This window comes from Styela clava, chromosome 4, assembly GCF_964204865.1.
Source record: "Styela clava chromosome 4, kaStyClav1.hap1.2, whole genome shotgun sequence".
Taxonomy (NCBI): domain Eukaryota; kingdom Metazoa; phylum Chordata; class Ascidiacea; order Stolidobranchia; family Styelidae; genus Styela; species Styela clava.
Genome location: NC_135253.1, coordinates 19885570 through 19911631, shown reverse-complemented (window position 1 = coordinate 19911631; position 26062 = coordinate 19885570). Strand labels below are relative to the sequence as shown.

Below are 26062 nucleotides of genomic sequence, written 5' to 3'. Positions count from 1 at the left end.
TTTCTATTTTGCAACCCTATGTTAAAAATAAACTGAATTTTTTCCCCATGCACTTTAGGTTATATTGCAGAAATAGAATGCCTTAAGCTTGAAAACCTATGTGATACACTCTGGTCCAAGTTTGCCGGCCTGGCGAGCCACACTATAATTTTTGTATTGTACCAATAATAGGCAGACACTGGAAATGTCTGGAATATCAACACTTTTATTGTCCAAACAAATTGGTCATTATTTGTCATTTATCAAGCTAAAACATGAAAAAATTGCATGCAAAAAAACTCACTAAAGCGTGCAAAAACTTTATTATATCTACATTTAGTGTAAGATTTCAAAAATTATTTATTACCGGAGAAAGTGCCTTGAAGAGAAAATGCGTTTTAGTTTGTCACCGACACAACTTGCAGACCTGGGTATGGACCACCTTGCACTATATAATTTATGAATATAACATACATAGTCTCACCTGAAACAATCTTGTGAAAACATCAAATTCAAAATTGGAAATATATTCATTGCAAACGAGATCAATTGTAGACTTGAGAGCAATGGATTCAAGTCCTGATGATATTGGATGAACTTTATGAAGTTCTTGACGAAACGTTTTCCAGGGTACAATGGTTCTGTAAATATAGTGGCATTTAGTTGTACTGTGTACAAATATTATCAGAAAATTCGTCAAGTTGAATGCTTTTACAGGGTGTCCATAAAGTCCCTTTACAATTTTAATTTTGGTATAAAATCAGTTCTTAATATATGTTATCCAGGTTTGTTGTTTTTTAATTAGTAATTGTTAAGTATTTTTATTTCATTTAATACATCTGTGAGGGCCAAAACACAATATGGAATTGATAAATTCCCATTACAATTCAATTTTTTATTAGGACTTTATGGACACCCTATACTTCTTCATTTGAAGGCTATGAGAACTGCAAGAATCTATATACATTTAATAATAAGTTGGATCTACATTGTTAGAGGATCATATTATAATTGTGTGAATCAGTACAAAAAAATTCTGACATTTTTAAAAAAATATCTTATTTTTGAAAAGCAACTAAAAGCGATGAAAATGACAATTATCTTCTGTTCGAATCCTATGCATACCATCTCCCCCAGTGTGTGCCAAATTAGGCAGGTGATTCACAATTGGAAAGATTTCAACAATAAAAAGAGTAGCTTGTTATAAATCATTGCCTGCTTTCACAGAGCCTTGTTCAGAATGAAAGCCACATAAAAATATGTTAATGCAATAAGATACATTCTTGAATAAAACAGTGTGAGCTATAGAACAGTGTTTCCCAAACTTTTATATCTCGAGACCCCCATCTGAAGTCTTTTAGTCCTAATGGTCCCCTTGTTTATCAATCCAGTTGTATTTATAGTGTTACTTTGATTGAAATAACCTTATCAAGCAATTAAACTAATAGGGAACAAAAGGTTTTCTAGTGAAAGTAAAATTAGTTTAGCGCCTGGCGTGGTGGCTCCATCCAACTACTCTGCGCCCTCTTGGTGGGCCATGGGCCGTCAATTGGAAAACACTGGTATAGAAGAATAGAATAATGATAACAGGACCATTTTTAATTTAATAACGATCTTACTTATTTCCGAACGTTGTTTTCCAAAACTCTGCTGCGTCCGCTTTTGTTATCCTGTACGATTCCCCAATGAATTTACCATCAGGGAATTCAGCTTTTAATTCGGCAAGCATGTGACTGAATATCAGTGAAAGTTTCGTTAAAGCTCTTCGATACTGAGATGATTCATCAAACATTTTTTCTCTCCCGTCTTTGAACAGTTTATTGGCCTGTGATAGTTGGAAATAAATATATATTTTAGCAATTTTAGAAATGAGTTGAGAGTCAACAATTTTATTTCATGCTAATCGATAGGATAGGATAAGATTTACATATTTATCCGGGGGGATAGGAAAGTCAATAAGATGGCTTGATATATTATATGGCCAACCATGACCTCTTGTTCGGTTACCAGTCCATGTTGGGTATAGGTTTAGTTAGCCAGTTAATGGTTTTCGGAAGTATGGACTTGAACCAGCAGTTACATGAACCACCCAACGGCAGCTAGGAGTCCAGTAATCCTCTCGCACATAACCATCCTCATATGGGATTCGAACCTGCGAGGGAGAGGTGTGGTGGCGAGCGTATTCCTAATGCTTAGTCCAATGCGCCACACCACCATCATTCTATTAATAAGGGTTTCAAAACGAAAGGGAAAATTTGGAAATTTAGAAAAACCTAAAATTTGGAAAAAAATAAACAGTTGCTCTTTAATAATAATAATAATGAACTGGTATGTAGGCATAATTTGAAGCAATATTCGCCAAGTAATTCCATGAAAAGTTACAGAGTGTAAAATCCGTTGCGATTCCTTCATTTTCCAAATAGACTACAGTTTTTTTTGTGGCCCTTTGGAATAAAGTCCTAGAAACCCATGCTTTATCACAAAAGTTTAAATACGTTTGACCACAGAATGACAAGATTGTGTATCTAACCGTTCAGGTAATAATATTCTTAATAAGGGACATGAGACAAGTCGACCACCATAATTTTAATTTTGAATTGTTTCTCCTAGTAGCTGCAAACATTTGAGTGGCCATTTGTGACGTTCATATAAGATGATTGCTTTCACTTCACAGAGTGTGTCTGAACATGTTGAAGCAAATTGTTATAAAATTGAACAAATATAGTTTGTTTGAGGGATTAGAGTCACAAAACATCCTACTGATATCCCAATAAAAACAACATCAATCTAGATTTCAAAGAATATTAATAACAGGCTCTGGTTACTTCAAGACGTCATTTAAACAAAGCAAATGTATCAGAAATGATATCAAATATCATTCAAAGTGTTTAATTGCTGAATGGAAGATATAATGTTACAGATAAAACAGTCTGAATTGCTGAAGGATTTTGTTATTTAATTAGAAGCTAAGAAACAGCAAATTATTTTGTACCAGAAAGTCGTTGATCTAATATCTTTATTATTTTATGACTAAACAAAACATTTTACACATTTTTACATAATTAACAACCTGAGCTAAATCCCAATTGATATTAGCAATATTATTTTAAGTTAATTATGTCATGATAATAAATTAAGTGTGTTTATCATTTGGAGCTCTGGCACACCCATTTTATACATCTCGGCACAAAATATTATTTTTCAAACATTGGCAAATAGGACACTAGGTTTATGACTGAAAATGCATTTGCTAAAAACAAAATTGATATATGATGAAGTAGTATACTTCGTAATGAAAAACTAGAACCTAACATAATAATATAGCCACAATTGAAAACTGGAGACACCAAAGTAAGAAGAAGCAGTTACACACTTAACAAACAATGTATTCGAGTTAACCAGTTGACATTTATTCACATTTACACTTAAATAAAACCAGTGCACTTAATTTTTTGACCAACTTTAATCTCACCTGTTTACATTTCTTTATCAAATTATCCAGAAATATCCTGAAATACTCGCAATCATTCAGTACTTGCAGTCGATTTTCGTATCTGTTGGAATAGAATAATATTGGTTATTAAAAAATTGCAAGCGGAGAGAAATGTATTAGTTCAAGTTTTTATACAAACTTTTCACATGTCTTTTACTACAAACTAGGCTCTGTAGAAGCATTCGATGACATGTGAGTTGCCACTATTTCGGAAGGACGAGAATCTTTACGATTTAGCATTGCCTACCCAAATTTATTAAACACTGATTGAGGTGGTGGGCATGATATTTATAAACTTGAATAAAAACATAGGTATATATATAAAATGCCTCAACCACCACGCCAAGCCATGGAATATTGATGGAATGCATTTCTAAAGTAAAAGATAAAATAAAATAGACAAAGCAAGAATACCGGGTATAAAATCCCTTTGACCCACACTCAACCTTATTTCAAGTGGGTACATAACCCCTGTTTCAACATTACTAACAACAAACAAAAGGTAAAATGAGCACAAACAACAGACAAGAACACAATGACCACAACAGGAAGTCCATTTTCTATAAGGTTCATCTGCGAACTATCAGATGAACCCTAGATTGTATAAAAACATAGCCTATTCATATGTCTTTCGCTTGGAACTGTACAAACAACCAATGCTAGATAAGAATAGGATTGACAAAGTTATCATATGGGAGGAAAGCTGATAAAATGGCTTAATCATATGGCGAACCACGGCCTCTCGTCCATGTTGGGTATGAAATAGCCAGTTATTCGTTTTCAGATAGTCTTGATGGTGGAGGAAGCCGTAACCGACCAGTGGTTACTAAACCAACCTACAGCGGCCTGCGAGGAGCCCAGCAATCGTCTCGCAAATGATTATCCCCACAGGATTTCAACCTACAAACCAACGGAGGGTAATTAGAGGTGCGGTGGGGAGCGTATTTTTCAACCCTTAGTCACAGCAGATTACATAAGGAAATATATAGCAAATGAAAAACTATTTTTGAAGTGCATTAGCACTTAATTTATTAGTCCTGTATCGATGCCCCAAAAATCAAATAGGCTGTCTAAATAGCAACCACATAGGCCTAGAGATAAATAATACCATATATGTTTATATGGGGAAGCTACATTGAAAATAAGATGACATTTGATACATGTAAAAAACTCTTTATTCTGTTGGGCAATGAAAAACCTATAGGATTGAACAAATAGGTGGTAAATTTGTAAACACATTCAAGGATTAGAGATTTTTATATGTATGCTGTGGAAAGGAAAGCCAATAAGATTTATATGGCATACAACGGCTATAAAGGATGTATTTGCAAGATTCTCTTTATTGAAGGCAACACTACTGTATTAAACATAAAGCTAATACATAAAGTAGAACATAGTGTTGTTATGACATTAAATACAAAATCAAGCACCTACGTATCCTGTATCATGTCATACGCAGTTAAAGTAGAAAACAATGGCTGAGTCATTGTAAACCTGTCAGCAAACTTTGATTTGGAAGAGCTGAATTTGGACTTTATCTGTCTGGTATAAGAAGCATTCTTGGGGGCTCCAAAAGTGTGTGTACTAATATGAAGATAACTAATTTTGTTCGCCTACTTTACATCAAGTTGTGTAAAGGGAGTGAAATGGATTTGGCAGGGGGTATACCCACTTGACTAACACATACAGACTCTGAACTCGTAATAAAACTGAAATATGGAAAAGAGGAATACAATTATGGCCAAACCCCAACCTGGTACACACTTTGGGAGAACCCATTCTTGGTTCATTGTTCATACAAACTCAAATTTTTCATATAGAAAATGACGGGATCAGATCAAGTAGGCAGTAGCATATGAATTCGCCCTGAACAAGCTCTGGACAGGCAGACATCAACAACTGGGGAACTGTGAGTCTACCAAATTTAAAAATTTGAGTATGTTGATATTCTCATTTATTGCGATTATTTTAACTGCTAATAAACGTTCCAAATTCACTACAAATCTAGGTTGATTGGGAGTTACTAAAGCCAGTGTTTTAGAAATAAAACGGTGCTCCAGAAGTATGCGCAACAAGATGTCGCACAACCTGAATCCTAACCAGTACACACATACTGTATTCAGGTTTAGTTTACTGTTTTCAGGTTTTTATCGTGAAAAGCTAAGCTATCATACAAAGTTTTGTTCAGAATAATAAACTCTTCTGCAAACACCAATCCATATAGGCCTATTATCTGAAGAAGCGTTGATGGACAGTGTTGTCAATTTAAGAGGATCAAATATATTGTCCAATTTCAACATGAGCAAAACAGTGCAAAATCGTTCAATTTTAAAAGCAAAAGTTGGTGGTTTATGAATATAATTCTGAGAAAAAATTTATGAATAAAAACAATTCTTAGAATAGCGAATTCGTTCCAATAACAGATGAATGGATTCCAGAAAAAACTTCGGGAAAATTGTGATAAAGAAGTAGCATCTGTATGTTGAGCAGTCAATTCATCTAACTTCATTTTAAATTTAATGGGAAGGATGAGATTTTCATACTCATTCCAAGAAGAGAATGACCAAAGCGAGGGTACTGCTATAATGTTAGGTCATCTACCATGATTATGTCACCTAACCCAATTTTAAAATGAATGAATGTTATTGGTGGAAGAAGTTGTAACCCATAAGTATATGTTAACCCCCCAATTGAAACCATGGGCAGAGGTTCATTCCACACGCATTTTCTGTTCATTGGAGAGAATTTTTCTTGCAAAATATTTAGGGTGATATTATGACCATAGTGACATATCTTAATTATTTCTAATAAAATTTCTATGTCAGTAAATCCAGGTTTATCAAACTGGGCCATGTTTGTCAAACTGGACCCTCGGCCCCCAAGGGGGGCACAAAGGAATTTTCCAGGGGTCATAAGAAACTTAATGAGGTAATATTTGCATGAATGCATAAATTTAAATTAAATTTACTGGAATTCATATTATTGTTTTTTTTACCCCATTTTTTTTACTTTCGTTTGATGGTTTTCAATATTAAAAGTGGAGAATAAAGTAATTCATGGAAGAAACCTGTTGAAAGAAAAACTATAATTTTTAATTAATGAAAAGCAGAATCATGAATGTTTGAGAACCACTGTTTAAACATTCAGTGCTTCAGATATAGTTGCCAGTTTTCATCCAATTTCATTTCACTCATCAACAGCCAATTAAAGTTCATTCAACGAGTTTATTGAGCCTTGAATAAAAACTCTTCACAAATGAACACAATGACGAAAGTATGAACTCTGCACTGTAGTTTAAAAATTTCTGAGAATATTGGAAATAAGAAATAAAATGAACTCGAGTAAAGTGCAGTCGCAAATTTGAATTAATTTGAAAAATAATTGCTTGGTGAAGATTGAAAAAAAAAGAATGTTTATTAAACATGAGGGGGCGCAATGGAATTTGGGAGTGAATCAATTTCAAATGAATATGAAAATACAATATGAAATAGGATGGATTCAAAGAGTGATTGCACATTTCGAATTAGTAAAACTTACACTTATGTAAAAATTTTTTTTTTTTTAAATAAAAAAACAGTCAGAAAAAAGGAATACTCAAATACACAGTAACCCTAAAAAAATAGAACTAATGTTATTTGGAACATATTCTAGAGCAGTGGTTCCCTAACTTTTTAAAGTTGGGACCCACTATTTATTACCACAGTTATGGCGACCCATTTAACTTTAATAAATTAATGAAACATTGATGGAGGAAACAAATTTATTTTTTCAAATTAAATAACAGATAACAAATAACACAGCAATGTTTTATCATCGAAAAACTACCGTGTTTTCTCGAAAATAAGACCTAATTTGAATTTTAAAAATGATTTTAATTATTAAACCCCACCCTTAAAATAAATTTAAAATGTATGGGAGAGGAAACGTTCAATGACCTGAAGTAATGTGATGATCACAGCACTATTCAAGCTTGTGTGATGTCACAATCACAATTACCGGTAATATATTTGTCACTTGATGTTTGTATAGGAAATACAAATGAAAACAATGGCTGTCAGTTTTTATATAGTGTTTATTAAAAAATCTCGTCATTTTCTACAATGTAATTTTATTTTTGATAAATGAACACAAAAAAACCTCTTTCAAAAAAAACCCATAGTGTTATTTCTCAAAAGAAAATAAATCTAAACCCTGTCCAAATTTCGGGGAAACACGGTAAGAAGTGCTGTACAGCGTACAAAACTGCTAAGCGTAAAAAAGCCATTCTTTGTGTAGCAAATTTTTGTTCCTTTGAGAAGATCGTAAAAAGAAAACTTGCACAGATTAGAATTTAAATTCAATTTAATTTCTTTTGTTTTTTAAAGATTTCCGTATTCGAGTCATAATTTGGGAACCGCTGTTCTAAAAAGAATGCAACTTTTTTGCAGAGTGCCATGGATTACTACAACTTTTGGGTACAATCAAACACAAACAAAATATCACATATTTAAGTGTTATCAAATAAATATTCTTCATTTTTGTGAAGGCAATTAAAAAATTTATGAGTTTGTTTTTTGGTTTACCCAGCAATACATCAGTCACGAAATGAGAGTCATACCCATATGCTTGGTTATTGTTAACCAGTTGTAAGCAAAATGTCCCCATATTTGATGAATGTTCCCATTCACACACTTGTAGTACTAAGATGTAATGTAACAACACTGTTAGAATAAATTACAAACTGAAAACATTTCTTTGAAAAACATAAACAAACAACTCCTTAATTCAAACACACAATCACAATTCATAAAAATCAACACCGCATATTTTTTGTTAATGGAAAACATACGAGACCAGCAACCTCAAAACAACAATATGTGGAAATTCTCACAAAATTTCTACGAAGCGAATGTGATCACCACTATTACTATTTATTTTTGTAATGGAATCTCTTGGCCCAGAAAAACGTGCAAAATATACACAATGTTACTTGGAAGAGATTGTTGAAACTATGAGCCATGCAATTACATCATGGCAGGAAATCATTGAAAGCAAATGAATTTCTTTCACAATTTGAACTCGTTGTTTTGACTATACTTAATAACATGGAACTCCGTTTGGGCTAGTACCTCGTTCATAAATTGTAAAAAATGAATGAAGCTACACATTTTGAAAGCAAGCAAAAATATAGGTGCTTGGGAAGCCTGATGTCAAAACTATGAGCTCTTTCAAGGAATAGCCTATAACAGTGCTTTTTTCAGTTTGCGATCCACTTTTTTTTACCATTTCAGTTCGCGACCCAGTTGAGGTTAATATATGAGAAAAGAAACAATGCATCCCCATGAAATTTACCATACTATTAATGCGAAACTTCATCATGTATACTGGATATTATCAGATCAGGTCCGATCAGTGATAACGACGCATGATTCTAATTGTTACATTGTTTCATAATTGTTACGTAATGATAATGCCACAATTTCCCAATCTAATCGAAAAATTGTGTAACATTTGGAAATCATTCGTGAACCATCTTTAACAGCTTCGCGACACACCAGTGGTTGGGAACCACTGGCCTATAGATGGTATAACTTTTCTTTGTGAAATCCATTCAGAATACTCAATGTCAACAATAACAACTTTGATTTAATATCCTACAGTACATTGTTGGTCCAACATCATAGTTTTTTAGACTAAAAAGCTGGCAATAGTGGGACATCATTGCTGATCATTTATTTAATTTCATATTTTTTTCTATTTTTAAAATATAACGATGTGCCAGCATATTTATGTCAAGAATTGAAAAAACAATACCAAAATTATTATTATTGTTTGAATGAACTGTCCAGAGATGTCCATAACACATTATTAATAATAGTTTGGTAGGCCTACTCTAGAATCCTATCTCGTGACTAAGTTCAATTTTAAATATGTTAATTAATAAGGAAGTTGTTTCAAAGCGAAATCCCCATTTATGCCAAGTATGACATAATGCTTTCAGTGCCAAAACTGTAATTCAAAGAAAGAACAGAAACCAAACACCTAAAATCTGAATTATAACTATGATTTCTTTGGAACTGGATTTTATAGAAACGATTAGATTTCCTTTGAACTAGATTATATGTAATGATTACATGTACTTATTTTTTTTTATGTCTGCAAAACATACCTTTGTAAAATAACTCTGAGATGGCTATAGGTGTCAGGAAGTATATCCAATATATATGGTGGACTGTTTTTCAGATTCATCTTCGAATGTTGACAAAATTTGGCAACCTGAAATTTACAAAGAAATATGGATTGAAAACTTTAAATTTTGTATATACTAATTTAAACAGAACAGTTGTCTACTTGTCTTCATTCTCGCTACAGCATTTTGCATTATACGCATACAGATCCAATAGTGCAAAGGCACAGCGTTACGAAAAGCTTTTGCAACCCCAACTGATAGTCATTAATATATTGAAACTAACATTTTTCATAAAAGACGCCTGCAAATCAAGAAAGAATATTCTTAATACTGTGACGCGCCAAAAAGCAATAACATTAGCTATGAAGTTATCATGTTTAACAAACAATAAGGTGGTGCATTATTATATGGCACAGTGTCAATAAATTTCCTAGATTTGGTATTTATTCGCACATAAGGCACATCGGGGTAAAAGACGCAATGGTTTTCAAAGTAATGATTTTGAGCGAAGGCAATAAAGCATAAAGCACTACCTGATCCCTAAATTAGGCCACCAGTTTATAACCAATTTAAAAAATAATAATTTAAAGTGCACCTTATGGTTTGTAAAATACAGTATTGATATTGTAAATTGTGAGTTCGCTAATTTTAATGAATCTTTGTTCATTTTGAAATAAAATTTCACACTGTCAGTTGTGGCGAACAGCCAAGGTTTCGCAATAACTTGAAACCTCTGATGGTCATTCGTGGTGGCTGTATTATTTACTATTGCTTAATAATTGTATTGATAGATCTAATTTAGAATAGTTATTGATCTGTGTTCCATCGAATCACGTTTCAGAGTAATTCCTAATACACACAGACGAACATGAGACCATAATTACTGATGCATATTGTATGCTATATTGAAATTACACAAGCTCAATCATCAAGAACAGTGTTCTTCAACGGTTCAACCTTTTACTACTTGGTATAGGCTACCTCACAAATAACAAAGGGTATTTAATTATTAACATAAGGTAGAAAAAAATTATTTTGTAAAGTCATTACAAAACTCTCACTCTGGTAACAGGATATTGTGCGTGCTGAATGGACAAAAAAAACATAGAAATTGACATTAATTTGACTATTTATTATGAAAATTGTGTATAGAAATTTGCGAATAACATTGACTTGACCTTTTTTGTGTATCTCTCCGCGACTTACTTATAAGAATTAAAATCTGAGAAGAGAATGACAAACGACAGCAAATTGAATTTTAGTTACCACTCAATGATGAGTGTAAAATAAAACAGGTAAATGGACTTTGGTATTTTGTATAATGTGCTTGAAAATCAGTTTCTCCGGGTCTTTTAAAACAAGAAACACAAAAATATTTGTTATAGATAAAGAGAATAGAAGATAAGAAAATAGAATGACATATAAGTATAACGAATTGGAAATGGTAATTAGATAGCCCATCCCTATCAAATATGAATCTCTCAAAGCCTTCTTAGTATAATTAGCAGTTGATAATAAATCAAACTCAGCTTATGAGTCTAGACAGAAATTCAATACTCTAGGTAGGGCAATTCGTTTTGACCAACAAAATTGCTACCTCATATGAACCCATGCTGAACAAGGGAAATTGTATTTCCTTTCTATGAGGAAATTGTTCTCTCGAAAACTAGTTCAGACCAAAATATAGGCCGGGTTATCATTTCTATCGGAGCCCTTGAATTCTCATGAAATTTATGAAAGTATGGCAAAATGATAAAATTGTTCCAAGTATATGAAGTATAATATGGGTTGAATCAGCGGTTCATTTTACACTCTTTACATAATTATGTGAGTTATATCGGCGCTCCAGAAGTGTGTGTACCAATATGGTGATAACTAATTTTGTTCACCTACTTTACATCAAGTTGTGTGAAGGGACTGAAACCTATTAACTTGCCTAACACAGACCGTCCCCGAACTTGTAATAGAACAAAAATAAAGAAAATCTGAATAAACTTATGGCCTAACCCTAACCTGGTATACACACTACAGGAATACCCCTATATCTGCCCCAATTCTGACAAATTTTGATATTCAAATACTGTAATACCCTAGATTTTTCCAAGCGTTGGCCTCTAATCATCATTAAGCTAATCAGTGACATATTATATCTACCATAATGAGAGCATGTATTACGTGCAATTTACTAACACTGGGGTGCGAAGTTTCCAAGATATAATGCAGTTATAAGAGAAAATAATCGATTCCTGAATAATAACATGGTTTCACAATTAAAGAACGTTTCAATTCCAATCCGACAATAAACATTTGCTCTTCTATATCATTGTTGTGAATTTCTTTTTTGAGAAAGCCGGATTTAGGTCAGATAAAACATTACAGAATGAAATTTGTGAAAGTGTGATACAACATACAAGACTACTCAATTTAAATTAAATTTCACATGAATAATAAAATACCAGAAAGTGAAATACAAGAAAGAAATTGTTTAAATATGAAAAGATAGCAAGCCAGCATTTGAAACCTTATTGCTTCAATAAGCTTGGAACATAATAATATGCTGAAACTAGAATCACAAGTAATGTAATAATAACAACCTTGTCATAATGTGGAACTAATGATATAATGAGAAAGGAACAAGAACACACAGATGTATGTTGATATTATGCATAGTTCATTCGGTCAGACAAAACCTCAATCAAAGAATATTTATGATCATGATGGCAAATTTTAGGATTTTGCAAGATCATTTCTGCAGATAACACGAAAATCTAGTTTTGATTACTACATAAAATGCAGTAAGATGCACATGACAAGGCAGTGAGATTTTCAAATTCTGTTGGACTTATAAGTCGGACTCTTATTCTTTACAATATTGTATTCGGTATGCACACAAAAACAAATCATATTTTCAACAAAATCTAGAGTACTCCCGTAGTGTGTGTACCAGGATAGGGTTGGGCCATAATTTTATTCTGATTTCCCTTATTTTAGTTCTATTACGAGTTCGGGGACTGTATGTGTGAGCCAATGAATATACCCCCTGATGATAGGTTTTAGTCCCTTTACACAACTTGTTGTAAAGAAGGCGAACAAAATTAGTTTCCTCCATGTTGATACACACACTTCTGGAGCTCAGACTTTTTAATCAATAAGCAAGGTAGCAAGGTAATAAGTAAGGTAAATAAGTAAATTATATTTGCTTCAAGTCTCATTTTGTGTAGTGTATAACCACATTTGACAAAAAAATGTCACAGTGAGAGTGTGAGACGCAGCAAATATATGAACAGAAACTAAGAATAGCCAATGAAGTTGAGGAAGAAAAGCGAGAACAATACATAATCAAAAAAAAAAAATTACAAGCCAGAATCATTAAAAACCAAATCTTGAATCTTGAATAAATGCTAGTTATATGGATTCATATTAATATCAAGCTAATGAAGATGGTTAATAGCATTGTATTTATTTAGACAGTCAATTCCATGAGTATTTTTTTAAAGATCTATATTCGATTACCATAATAGGCAACTCAGTTTTTTGGCATTACAATGAAATTTTTAAACTCATGTTCATTTTTATTTTTAAAATATTGTATACAAACAAAAACAAATTAGGCCTATATTTTCAACAGAATCAATAATAAAAATGTCCAGTAAATTGTAAAGTACTACTCCAGCACCACAATGAGTGCATCAGAAAAACACAATTTTGAAAAACACAACACAGAATCTTGAAAACAACAAAGCTAAAATTTGAATATAGACAAATGTCAATTACAACGATGCATTTCAACAACAAGCTAACGAAGATGATGATTGTGAAAATTTAAATTCAAATTCATAAATTTTGTGACTAAAAACAACAGGTGGTCTGAGAACCTAATAAATCGTATGAGATATAATGACAAGTAACAACACATAGGTACCATTTTACAGACCTCAGAAACATGACTAAGGTCCGTAATAAAAACAAACAACAAAAGGCTGGATAAGCACTTTGATGTTATGATGTAATATTACTAGTCTCAATATTTAATACTTTGTGATATAGACAATAGATAAGAAACTTCAATGTAATCTATAATAATATAAAATTCTGTCATGGTATATGATTTATCCTAAATGGCCGGTAATATGAAATATTATTATTATATAAATAAACAAATTATTTTAGACCAGCCTTATTTGGGAAAAGAGCAAAATCAGAAAATTTAAAAAAATTTGACTTGGTACAATTACGGTCGATTTAATTTGAGGAATTTTTGAAATATTTATTGTAATTGAAATTATTTATTTTAATCAAAAAATGAAACTTTTGATAAGCATATAAATTAAATTATGCTTTTTCAATGTTGTTGATGAACAGTGATCTCACTGAAATCTTGCTCTTTCAAGTTCATGTGAATTTATCACTCTGACAGAATAACTATAGTTTAGGGAAAATTTTATGACAGCCTTTCCTAGCAGGCTATGTAGTAAATTTTAACAAATTTTGATAAAACACATTTTTTATTACAACATTCGTATAGTTTTGTATTTCACATCATCTTTGTTATTTTTTTAAATGCAAGAATGGAAAACTTAGTCTAGCCATATTAAGTTACACTTGGGTAGAGATGAATACCACCACGAAACCTTGGCAGCGAAATACGTCACAAGTGAAATGGGCATAAGATAGTTTTACTACTTGCCGAGTAGAAATCATAACTGTAATATGATTCATCATGAAAATGGCTTTCTGTTCATGCAGAAACTGACATCTGATACAATTGAGAAAAGAATATTTCATCATCATAAATATGACGAACTTGAAACTTTGCCGGAAATGACAAATATTTTTGAATATTGGATTTCGGTGTCAGATTAACATGAAAATTATATTTGAAGTGTTTTGATATATACATCCTGTGTTATGGCACCTTAGGCTTATTAAGGAAACGATCTTTTACCGCTTTTATTAATACTCATCAAGCAAAAAATGAATTGAAGATATCAAAGTATTTTGTGTTTATATGAATATAAATCATTATTTATCCCCACCGCTAAACAATGATTAAACAAGTAATAAGGAAAGGATTTTCAGTCAATGTATATACAGGGTGTTTCAACCAGTAATTGTTCAAGTATTTTTACTTCATTTAATATATCTGTGAGGGCAAAAACAATATATGGTATTGATAAATTCCCCTTGTAATTTAAAAAAAACTTAAGACTTTATAGACACCCTATATTTTTTCGGTAAATTCATAGTTTCACACATTTGGACTTTCTTGTTCAAAAACAGCAACAAAAACAATTGGTACGACCAAGTCCTACGAGGGTTAGGCCCTAATTCTCCTTGTCTACTTCCTTCTTTTATATGTTAATAAGCACCGAAAGCTTACTTAGTATATTATTATACTTGCTATTTTGTGAAAGAAATTATGCAATTCCGATCACCGGTACTCCCTAATTTCATAAATCCGGAAAAACCCAAATGCTTAATAAACCAAGCAGGTACATAATATGTACCTATTATATATTACATTTACTATAGTGTATACAGCAAATAACTGGAATGAAAATTGCCTGCCATAGCCTCTGTTTAATTGTGTCATGTCAATATAACAATACAAATACCATATGAAAGGTTTTAAAATAATATACCGAAGATTTGAATAAATTCAATTTTGTGAATTCATTCATAATTTGAGTTGAAAATAATTTCATATATTACCTTGGCCGAAGGTTTGTCATTTTTAAACCAATAACAGCAAGAATAAAACCTCATATAAACCTTATATTGGATATGGCGTCACATTGCCCCTTTCCGCAATGCTATGAGTAAGCCTATAGGAGAAAGGGAACTTGGCTAGGCACAATACGTGCAGTGTATCAACAAATTCTCATTACTTTATATAAAAGCAACATGATTTGAAGTGTGATAAATATCAAATAAAGATATTTTGAAATAAATGATGGGAGTATATTGGAATTTGTGATATTTTAGGTAAATCACCAGTGGTTTTGAATGCCCTATTGTAGACTATAGCAACAATACAGTGACCAAAAAAACAGAAATCCTGAAATAAGTTGCGGCAAAGAGTTCTAAATTAATGAAACTTTTGAGTACAACCGTACACAAAGAGAAGCGCAAGTCTTCATTAAACTTCTTCATTTTTGTAGAAATAATTAATAGATTCATGGACTCAGATTTGGCAATCTAATTTTGGACCTCCTGAAGTATGCGCACCAAGATGCCGCACAACCGAACTCAGGTTGTGTACCAGGGTTAGGGTTCAGGTTGTGCGACATCTTGGTTCGCATACTTCAGGAGTACCTCAATTTTAATAAAGTTGCACTATTGGACCCCTTAATTATACAAAGTGTACTGCAGTAGGATATTGATACTAAGAGTTATATTGTGAGACATGCATATGACAGGTATAGAGGTTCTGCAAATATGATTCAAAAAGATTTTTATGACTCACTCACAGTTATAACTATTATCTGTTTGCAAACAACACTGTAAATATTTTTCATGCCGCTGCAAATAAACACTTCCAACTAGTGCTGCTTGTAAATTTGAACTGTATCTACATTCAATTTTTACTGCATATTCTAGTACTAAACAATTAAGTGTAGGGATGGACATGATCCCAATGGTTATTTGAATTTTCTTTTATATAGACGGCAATACGGCATATGTAGCTACCATTTGAATTGTACATTTTCGTAAAAACCTGAACAGTTTAATCATAATGCAGACCAATGTTTCCTCAGTCTTGGTTAGGTATGGAAAGAGTCTAATAATCATTACAACTGTGATGCAAAATTGAGCAATGAAGATTCTATAGGGCTATTCCAAGTGACACTACAGGACAATTCTAGAAATTTTGCATGTTGTTGGATGCAATATATTTTCACATTTTCAGCTACATGTTTTGTTTCATTGTCCAATCAGTTGCTTTATTGAATATGAAAAAAATTGCACAAAAGTTACACCCAAGACTTACTTAATAGATAAAAAAAAATATAGTAAAATATAGCATGACACTACAGGGCGGCAAATCCACCATGCACTAACAGTACGTTGTGTTATGCTGTAAATTTTTGCGATGGTACAGTGGAAGCCCATAATATTTTCTGGTGCAGTAGCTGAACTACCCCTCTATGTGTGGCTCAAGTTACTTAATGTAACACTGTAAATCCATGCCAATAATGTGCATATTGTATGTGATACTACAGGACGTGACACCACAGAACATTTTTCCATTTCGGAATAGCGGCCTCTATCATCTCTTAAAATTCTGGTAATAAATCGTTAAATGTGTGAAGAAATGTCCTACAGCACTGCAAACATTTAAACTTTATTAACTTAAATCCAGTGCGTCAAATCCATATGAAATAACTGTACCACACAATCAAACACTTTGTGTCAGGAATCATCACAAAATATGTCAATTATACCAAAATTTCTACATTTCAGGCCATTTTTTATAAACCATCAAAAACCTGGGTGAAATTTTATATTGTTTGATGAAATGAATGCAGTCCAATAAATTTCCAATGTCTTTTGATATCAAAAATAAAAAAAAATTACTTTCACTACACTTTTTAAAAAATTTATGGAATTCAACTTTTGCTTGGACCAAACAGTGTCCACTTTTCCAAAAAATGACATTTTTCAATTGCTGATTTTCTTGGACTTAGCTCTACATTTTGGTCTATTTGCCTTATCTCTAGGCGCTCTAAATCTCAAGACAGCTATGGACATAACCCTGCTTTTTTTAGGGCATTTGAGAACTAAACAGAGCTGTGTCTACTATAGTGGACCTAGCTCTGGATAACTGCATTGTAAGTTGGGGCTAAGTCCGTTTTTTGGACATAGCTCCTCTCAAAAAATATAATACAAAGCGCTAAGTCCATACCAGCCTCTATAATAACATAATAAAGGGGCCCCAAGTCCAATAAAATTGTTTCTGGTCCAGAAAATTGAGAGCCAAAAAGGGTTAAGTCCAAAAAAAAAAACCTCAAAAAAAATTGAGGCGGAGCACAAATTTTTTTATACCATCTAAATATGGCCTTCATTGTAACCTTGGTGGACCATAAAAACTAGACATCCTCGATGTAAGGTATTAGAGAAATAAAAGAAAGAAACAAAAAAAAAACGTTTTTTGCGTTTTTCTCAAAACTAGAAAAATGGACTTAGCCCAATTTGGATTTCATGCGTCGATATATGATCTCATCACTTAGAATTCTTAGTACACTGTAAAAGCATTGGGAAACTAGACTAATGAGCAGTAAGGAGAATTACACACTGACACACAGATCAATGAATATGTATTATGCGGAATATGAATGTATACTCAAAACAACCCAAACAAAAACAGAGAAGAATCAGCAAATTTAACTGTCATTAAATGTATTTTCACTCATGTCTGTGAATTTTACGATATTTTGGAAGCACAATGCAGATAGTGACCAGACTTTAAGCAAATTTACACAAGACTATTTGGATTCCATCCAACAGGAAACCTGACAAGAACAATTGAATAAGTTTATAATTTAAAGTCTAGCTGTGATTCAGAAATATTTTTTTCTGTGATCTGAGTTTATATCAATTACTTACAAAACAAAAGAGTAGATGTTGAAATTTTTAAAAGATTTTAATCGAAACAATTATGCGGTAGAAGCTGCTTTTAGAGATGGTTTTCTAAGGGTTGAAGTCATGTTCATATGATCAACTGTTCCAAAAGTGGGCAAAACCGCCCCTATGTGGGCAGTTATGAGAAATGTAATAATCTAGGTAGACTATTTCAACAAAATGATAGATGTTTGTTCGCCTCATTTTTTTCAAATCAATTTTTCCACGTTTTAGTGTTTGGGTTGAAGCCATAGTATTATTTTAACTTGAACTAGAATAGATAATATGAACTAGAAATGATCACTGATGAAACCCAAGTTAAATAGTTTAGCTTCTGGTATAAAAATCTGATGCTCTATTTTCTTCTTTTTTTACCAATTTTATTTATGAAGTAAAATTCTTTTCATAAGCATCATTTAGCATTGGAAAACTTTCACTGGTTCAAAATTTCATTCATACATATAGGTAGTAATTAATCACAAATTCCTATAAAAACCACTAATTATAATGTTGGTAACCCGTAATCAAAACACTTATATAACTAAACTAATGCTGTGTTATAGTTAGGGCTGTCCAAAATCGAATAATTTTTTGATTCGAATCGAATCGAATATTTTCGCCGAATCGAACCGAATAATCGAATATTATTGCGCAATAGTAAATCTGTCTCTATTATTCAATAAACGCCTGCCCTTCGATGTTGTGGTAACGTATGTGCAGTTACATCAAAAGAGATCACACGCTTGTATGAACTGGTCAAAAAAATTGGAGAACTCCAAAATTTGGGTCTCGAAAACTGTTGAGTGTTAAGAGTAAAAATTGCACTATTCAAAAATTGCAATCTCAATTTTGATGGATTCAGTTTTAGTAGGACATATAAAGCCTGTAGATGCTATTTTAATCCTATTCACTAGTCTTTATGTTTTTTTGTGTAATTTTCAGCAAAATAATAACAACCATCAATATAGATAAAACTGTTGCTCAAGTTCAAAATTGCTTTTAAAATTCCAAGCTAGTTTGATGACAATATTATTTGAGGACTATAATATTGTTAGTGTACAACAGCCATCAAAATGCAAGAGTGCAATTGTTTGTCTTGGTATATAGATGGATAATACAGTAATGCCATCATGAGAAATTACAAATTCCATTTAAAGAAGGTATTGCCATCATAAGGATCCCAAAACACCTGTTTCAGCTTTGAGTTGCCTGTACCATGTTCCTATAATAACTAACTTAACAGTTTTAAATCGATTCTATTTATAGAACTATCGTTTTCTAAATTGTCTCCTTTTTCTCCTTGTTCTCTCTCAAAAACGTCACGATCGACTATACCTTGTTATGATGACCACGCATGAAATGGCTAATCACGTGCCACCGGGCGGGCATTAGTAATGACATGTTTATCACAAAATGAAGGCGAGAGAAATATCGGGAAACCAATTAAGCAAGCCGGGAGCGAGAGTGGTCTGAGCTCGGAGCGCCGCCGCTTGCCCGATGAAAAACATCCCGTAAAGGTGGTTTCCGCTTTATGTACCGGTACCTAATTTTAGCGATTCGAAAATTAGCCGAAAAACGATTCGAATAATTTGCGATTCGATTCGATTTCGAATATTTGGTTCGCTTGGACAGCCCTAGTTTATAGTTACCGGTAGTATGTAAGAGCTTATCAACTCGGCCTACTAGTTTTAATATGTCTATATTGTAAAATATAGCCAAGCCGATACAAAGATTTGCTTATAATAGGGTTTAGAAACTATTCCATTGTTTACAGTTATTAAACAGAATTTAAAATAATGTACATTAATAAATGAAATATTTTATTTTGGTTTGAAATTAATAATCAACTCATTAATAATAGCAGATTTCTGATCAAAATCTATGAAAAATCAGGTAATATTAAACCAAGTATCTTCGAATGTAATTTAACAAGTTGGTTGTTGTTATGCAACAAGCAAAAACAGCTGATATACTATTGTGTTTGTAAAGGGTAAGGAGAAAATACAAACAATAGGACAATTGGACTATTAAACATACAAATAAAAAAAGGGGAAAAACAGATTTCAAGAAAACAATATTTTATCACTTTGGAAGATAATAACATTTTGGAAGTTGAAGCTTTAGTTACATTTTTCATCAATTCTGACAGTGACAGGTGAATATAAAACAATATATAGATAACCATTCAGTGAACCATTCAAAAATGATCACTGGAAAATTGTAAAAATGGTAACTTAAATTGTTAACAAAATAAGCAGTTTACTTATTAACAAGTGGAAATTTGATAGCCTCAAGTGCAACTGTATTAAATTGCTCCATAGTTTTTAAATGGTAAATTGTTCCAATTTCAAATAATCTATATTGACGAAATATCCTATGTTATTTAATGTTATCTAAGGTAGTTTCAGGTTAATATTATCCACCAGACGCATTCAACACTGCCTACAGTGTTTTATCAATAAATGAATTTTTCTAATTTTTTGTTTAATTAAATAATTATGATTTTTACTGATACAGTAGTTAAACCTTCAAAAATACTTTGAATTCAAGGTAATCTGACTGATTTCAAAATCCTCAATTTGGCTGACTAATACCGGTATATTTGATTTAAAAAATTTTGACCTACATTATTCATTAGTATGGCTTTCTTGATCCATGAAAAACATAAAAATATTTTCTACAAGGATTTGAGTCATAACATGAAACAAAAATTTGATGACTAATCTAAATAATTTGTCTGTTTATACAAGAATAATATTGTAATCAGGCAACCTCAAATCAATAAACAATGAGCCACATAACATAATGTTACAATTACAATCATAGGGCTTAGAAACTGCCGGGTCGATTCAAATGTGGAAATAGCTTGGTCTTAATAATAAGTGCATACACTATGGTAATTTTGGTAATTTGTTATGAGGGGATAAACACTTTGAAACAGTGAGAAAAATATTAAAAAAAAAAAAAATTAAACAGAAGTGATTGACTTGTGATCGCAGTAATACTGTTATATAGAAATAAAATCAAGTAACGATATATTAGTCTGAGTAATTCGCCTGATTATACAAGAAGAATATTACAATCAGGTGACCTCAAATCAATAGGCACTGCATACATGCAATAATGATGGTGACCGTACATTTGAACCCACGTACATTTGAAACCATGCGTATATCCACGGGTTCAATCTATATGCGGGTGCTAAAACACATGGGTTAGGGTTAGTATGGGTTCAACTATCCGAAAAACAAAAAAAATCCATAAATGCAATAGCATACAGGTGCAATTGTCATGGGTTCAACTGTACGTGGGTTCAAATGTAATGGAACCAATAATGAACAATCACAGGGAATTGCATTGTGTCGATTTGAAAATTCGAAATAACTAGCGTTTGAATTGGAACAAGTAGCCTATATTATTATTATGCCTTAATAGTGATGGCAGTATAAAGACTTTGAAACAGTGAGAAAAGTTTTAAAAAATATGAAAACACCTGAATTTATACAGGAAAGATTAGCTAGCAAGTCTGATGGGACAAAGACAAAAAATCCGATAAAGCAGTAATGAAAAGCATTGAATTAGTAGAAAGTTCACCTTATCCATAAGCTTTGATGCTTTATCAACATATTTCTTATCAATGACGATTCTCTGGTGATGAGGAGCCACGACGTCATTGAATGCTTCATGAAATCTGAATCAGTAAGTAATATGCAATTTCAAACCTTCTATCACAACCACTTCACCTCACAAACCCTATAACTAAACATTAATAAAATAAAGTCTAAAATATTTATGTCTCTGTCTCTCCACATCCCAACTTACCAGGATTTGAATTACCCAGCCTCTACAACTTAATTGGCCATTTGGCTGGACTGTGGAATCTGGGGACTTCGGCTTCGGATCTCGGGTTCGTAAAGAAATGGGTAGTACAACTTTAAAGCTGATATCTACCTATACTTCCATAGTATATACTTTGGCTATAAACAATCAAATCATGAGTGACAATAAGATAAAATTATTTAAATTACATACCCTCGAAAATGACTGAATATATTCCGCGGATGTCTTCCTCCACCAGGTGGTGCCTGGCTTTGTTGTTGACTAGACACTCCCATCGCCATGGTGACGGTTCTTTATTCAGTCACAATATTTCACAAATATAAATCCAGTGGTATCCAATATGGAGAGACATCTAAGTCATGATGTAGTCTAATTATCACTTTGAAGATTACAAACTTTTAGTTATTATCCAAATAGCGGTTACTAAAGCAGATACCTTTACAGCAAATCAAACTGAAAAGAACAAGAATTAGGTTTTTTTACGGTGTGGCGCATCGTAATAAGCGTTCGGAATACGCTCGCCACTGCACTTCTGATTATCATGCATGGGTTCGCAGGTTTGAATCCCATGTGGGAATAGTTGTGTGCTAGAGGATCGCTGGACTCCTCGCCGCCGTAAGAAGGTTCATGTAACCGCTGATCGGATACGGCTTTCTCCTCCAGATGCATGCTATCGAAAACAAATAACGGGCTAACTAATCCCTGCTCTGTACAAGCAAGCACTACCATCATATGTAATGAGCTACTTTAAATTTGAAAGGACCTGAAGCTTCCCGGTTCAGCATTGTGTAATCACAAAGCAATTTTATATAAATTCAGTCTACTCATTATGGTGTCCATAAAGTCCCTTTACAATTTTAATTTTGTTATGAAGTCAGTTCTCAATATATCTTAATAACCAGGTTAGTTGCTTTTTAATCAGTAATTGTTCAAGTATTTTTACTTCATTCAATACATCTGTGAGGGCCAAAACAATATTATACAGTATCAATAAAATCTCATAGCAATTTGAAAAAATATTAAGACTTTATGAACACCCTATTTGTGGAAGAGAACATGAGAGCACATTTGTACAATATCTGTAAAATTGTAAAATAGAGAATTTTATTGCATTTCTCATCCGCTACCTACAGTCTTCAAATATTTTAAAGCTATGAAACATGGTACAAGTAAATGCTCCAAAATATAGCAATATCGAAGAGAAAATTGAAGATAAAATTAAAATAAGTTTCCTCAAGTCATTGACGGCGAAGTAATTTGCTTTGAAGTATGACCTTGATAACTGATAGGAACTTGAAATCTGACACCGACAGCTTAAAAAAGTGTAATTTTGAGTTCAAGTGACACTTCATAAGGGTGTTCATTTTCATAAGGCACTTATTTGGGCGCTCCAAAGGTGTATGTACCAATATGAAGGTAACTAATTTTATTTGCCTACTTTACATCAAGTTGTGTAAAAGGACTGAAACCTGTGGGTAGGGAGTATATTCACTTGGCTAACACAGACAGTCCTCAAACTCGTAATAGAACTAAAATAATAATTACTTTCTAGCTATTCTGTTATCTTCACCTCTTCCGATGCCACAACAACACTAGGCTATTACAGATGATAATTTTAAGAATTCTGGCAATCTTATTAATATAGGGTGTTTATAAAGTCCGTCCTATTACAATTTCAATTTTGTTATAAAGTCAGTTCACAAAACATTTTAGGCAGTTTTGTTCTATTTTATTCAGTGTTTTTTCAAAAAATTTTACTCTTATTTACTCTGGTAGAGGTCAACAGTCAACACACTATAAATTGTATCGATAAGAATATATAAAGAATGTATGAATGTGCATTTGCCTCAAAAATATGACAGTATCTGCACAATAATTGAACGGTATAACAGAGACAGGATACATATGTTCAAGACCTTATTGGCCTAAGACAGGGATTTGCGACCCTAACTTGTATTTAACTGCAGTACTTCAGTAAACAGACTAGGTCAAGCTACTGCCACTACCATTTCCCTTTACTTCCACTTCAACAGCCAATCCAAGGTCAGAACACAAAATTCAATGAACGATGAATAGGGAAAGCTTCCTGGTGTGACTCACTATCTATAAACAATGGCATGAACTCTAACAATTCAAACATAAATCTTTAGCGCATATTGCACCAGCTGGTGGGGTTAGAACTATGTACCGCTATCAAAAAATATTTTGGTTGAAACAATTCAAACCATTAACTATAATGAGAATATAATTGTTGAGACTATGTAACCACGTCATTGCCTATGTCAGATAAAGGTAGATAAGTCGGTGCTACATAAGTATGTGTAACCAATAGGGAGATAACTAATTTTGTTCCCCTACTTTGCATCAAGTTGTGAAAAGAGACTTGAGAAAAGAAAGAGAAAAGATTCACTTGGTTAACACAGAGCGCCCCGAACTAAAATTATGGCCTGTCCCTAACCTGGTACACACACTACGGGAGTACCAATAAGTCATCTTAGTCTCAAAGATACGGATACATAGAATACTTAACAACCAGATACCACCAGGAGTGTCCTCGTGGCCTTCATTCAATGCACATATCATTGACCGAGCTATGATAATATATCTTCTGCATTCATGCTTGAAACAGACTTAGAATGGGTTTAAATTTTGAGTGGCAGTAGCTCACTAATATTCATTAAAGATAAACCTCTTCTGTAGCACCAAGTCTCAATTATAGCTGCATGTCAAAATTAATAGTTAATGAATAGCTAAAAAAGATATTCAATGAATTCACATTACAAAAATTGTTCGTTTGTGTACTGTAAGAAATATGATTTTCAAAGTGAAAACGATACCATGGATTGATTTATTTAAAATCAAAACTAACTGTGAAAATCTGATTCCCGAATATCTGACTGCATAAAATGTACAGGCTCTATCAAACCAGAAGGGTTCAAGTCTTTCTGAGCCTAGAAGTACAATGTCTTAAACAGAGCATTGCTTTGACTGAATGTCAGCCATGTCTTTAAAAAATGGATAATTTGATTTGAATCTTCAAACCTTGATAAGCAATTAACATTTTTTAAATTGTTTGGAATAGCAAATTCCAAACACCGAACTTAAATATTAAATGTGCTATTTAATCAAAAAAGGATTATAAAACCAGTAATCTCTTCTAAACAAGAAAATCAATTTGTGAATTACCAAACAAGTCTAAATATTGAAGTGAATCAATTTTATCGAAAAATAAACGAGAATATCGGTCGGAGACCGAAGACTTATCGATCTTAGATCGGTAATTAGTTAATAACTCGCTAATTATACGACATAATTAACCCAAAATCTATAGGCTTCTGGTCCGAGGTAAGATGCATGCACATGCAAAATTTGGAGCAGATTCAACCACGCGTTCGCGAGATATTGCGTTCATCTAACAGACACACAGACATACATACATACGGACAAATACCTATCAATATACTTACCGATCTTAAGATCGATAAGTAACAAGGCACAGTTTCAAGTTTATGTAACATACTGTAATACCACAAGCTGTGACAAGCATTTATTGTCACAGTGGAACCAAATTAGAACATTTTACATTTTTTACCGGTATATCTTTATTCCGGGAGAGAGGAAGGCGGATAAGACATCTTATTAATCATATTATGGTAAAACAGGGCTTGTCGTTCGGTTACCACCCTATGCCGGGTATGGGATTAGTTAGCCAGTCATTTGTTTTTCTCAAAGCATGGACTCGATGGTGTAGGAAACCATAACCGACCATCGATTATGTGAACCACCCTATGACGGCAATGAGTCCAGCGATCTTCTTTTATCTCCTGTTATTATTGACCAGTGGGCGGGCCTCTTTTGGTCTAAGTTTAAAAGCTGTACCTGCCTTGGTCTTGATCTCAGGAAGTGCCATTTTAAGTTCAGCTGTTAATAAAATTAAATTATTCCAAAAATGCAATTCT

General features: G+C 32.8%; 1 protein-coding gene across 3 annotated transcripts in view; it reads right to left on the bottom strand.

Moving 5' to 3' along the window:
• Positions 1-22575, bottom strand: part of LOC120326326 (uncharacterized) — a 44954-nt gene extending 22379 nt beyond the window's left edge. For 2 of the 3 annotated variants that reach the window (XM_039392593.2, XM_039392592.2), the window contains exons 1-6: positions 22296-22575; positions 21858-21954; positions 9621-9727; positions 3452-3533; positions 1599-1804; positions 464-620 (exon numbers count right to left, since the gene is read on the bottom strand). In XM_039392593.2, coding sequence (XP_039248527.2) covers positions 464-620; positions 1599-1804; positions 3452-3533; positions 9621-9727; positions 21858-21954; positions 22296-22384 — 738 coding nt within the window. In that variant the 5' untranslated portion in view covers positions 22385-22575. The remainder of the gene's footprint in view (positions 1-463; positions 621-1598; positions 1805-3451; positions 3534-9620; positions 9728-21857; positions 21955-22295) is intronic. The other variant, XM_039392591.2, reaches the window with a different exon arrangement.
• Between the last annotated feature and the right edge of the window lie 3487 nt (positions 22576-26062).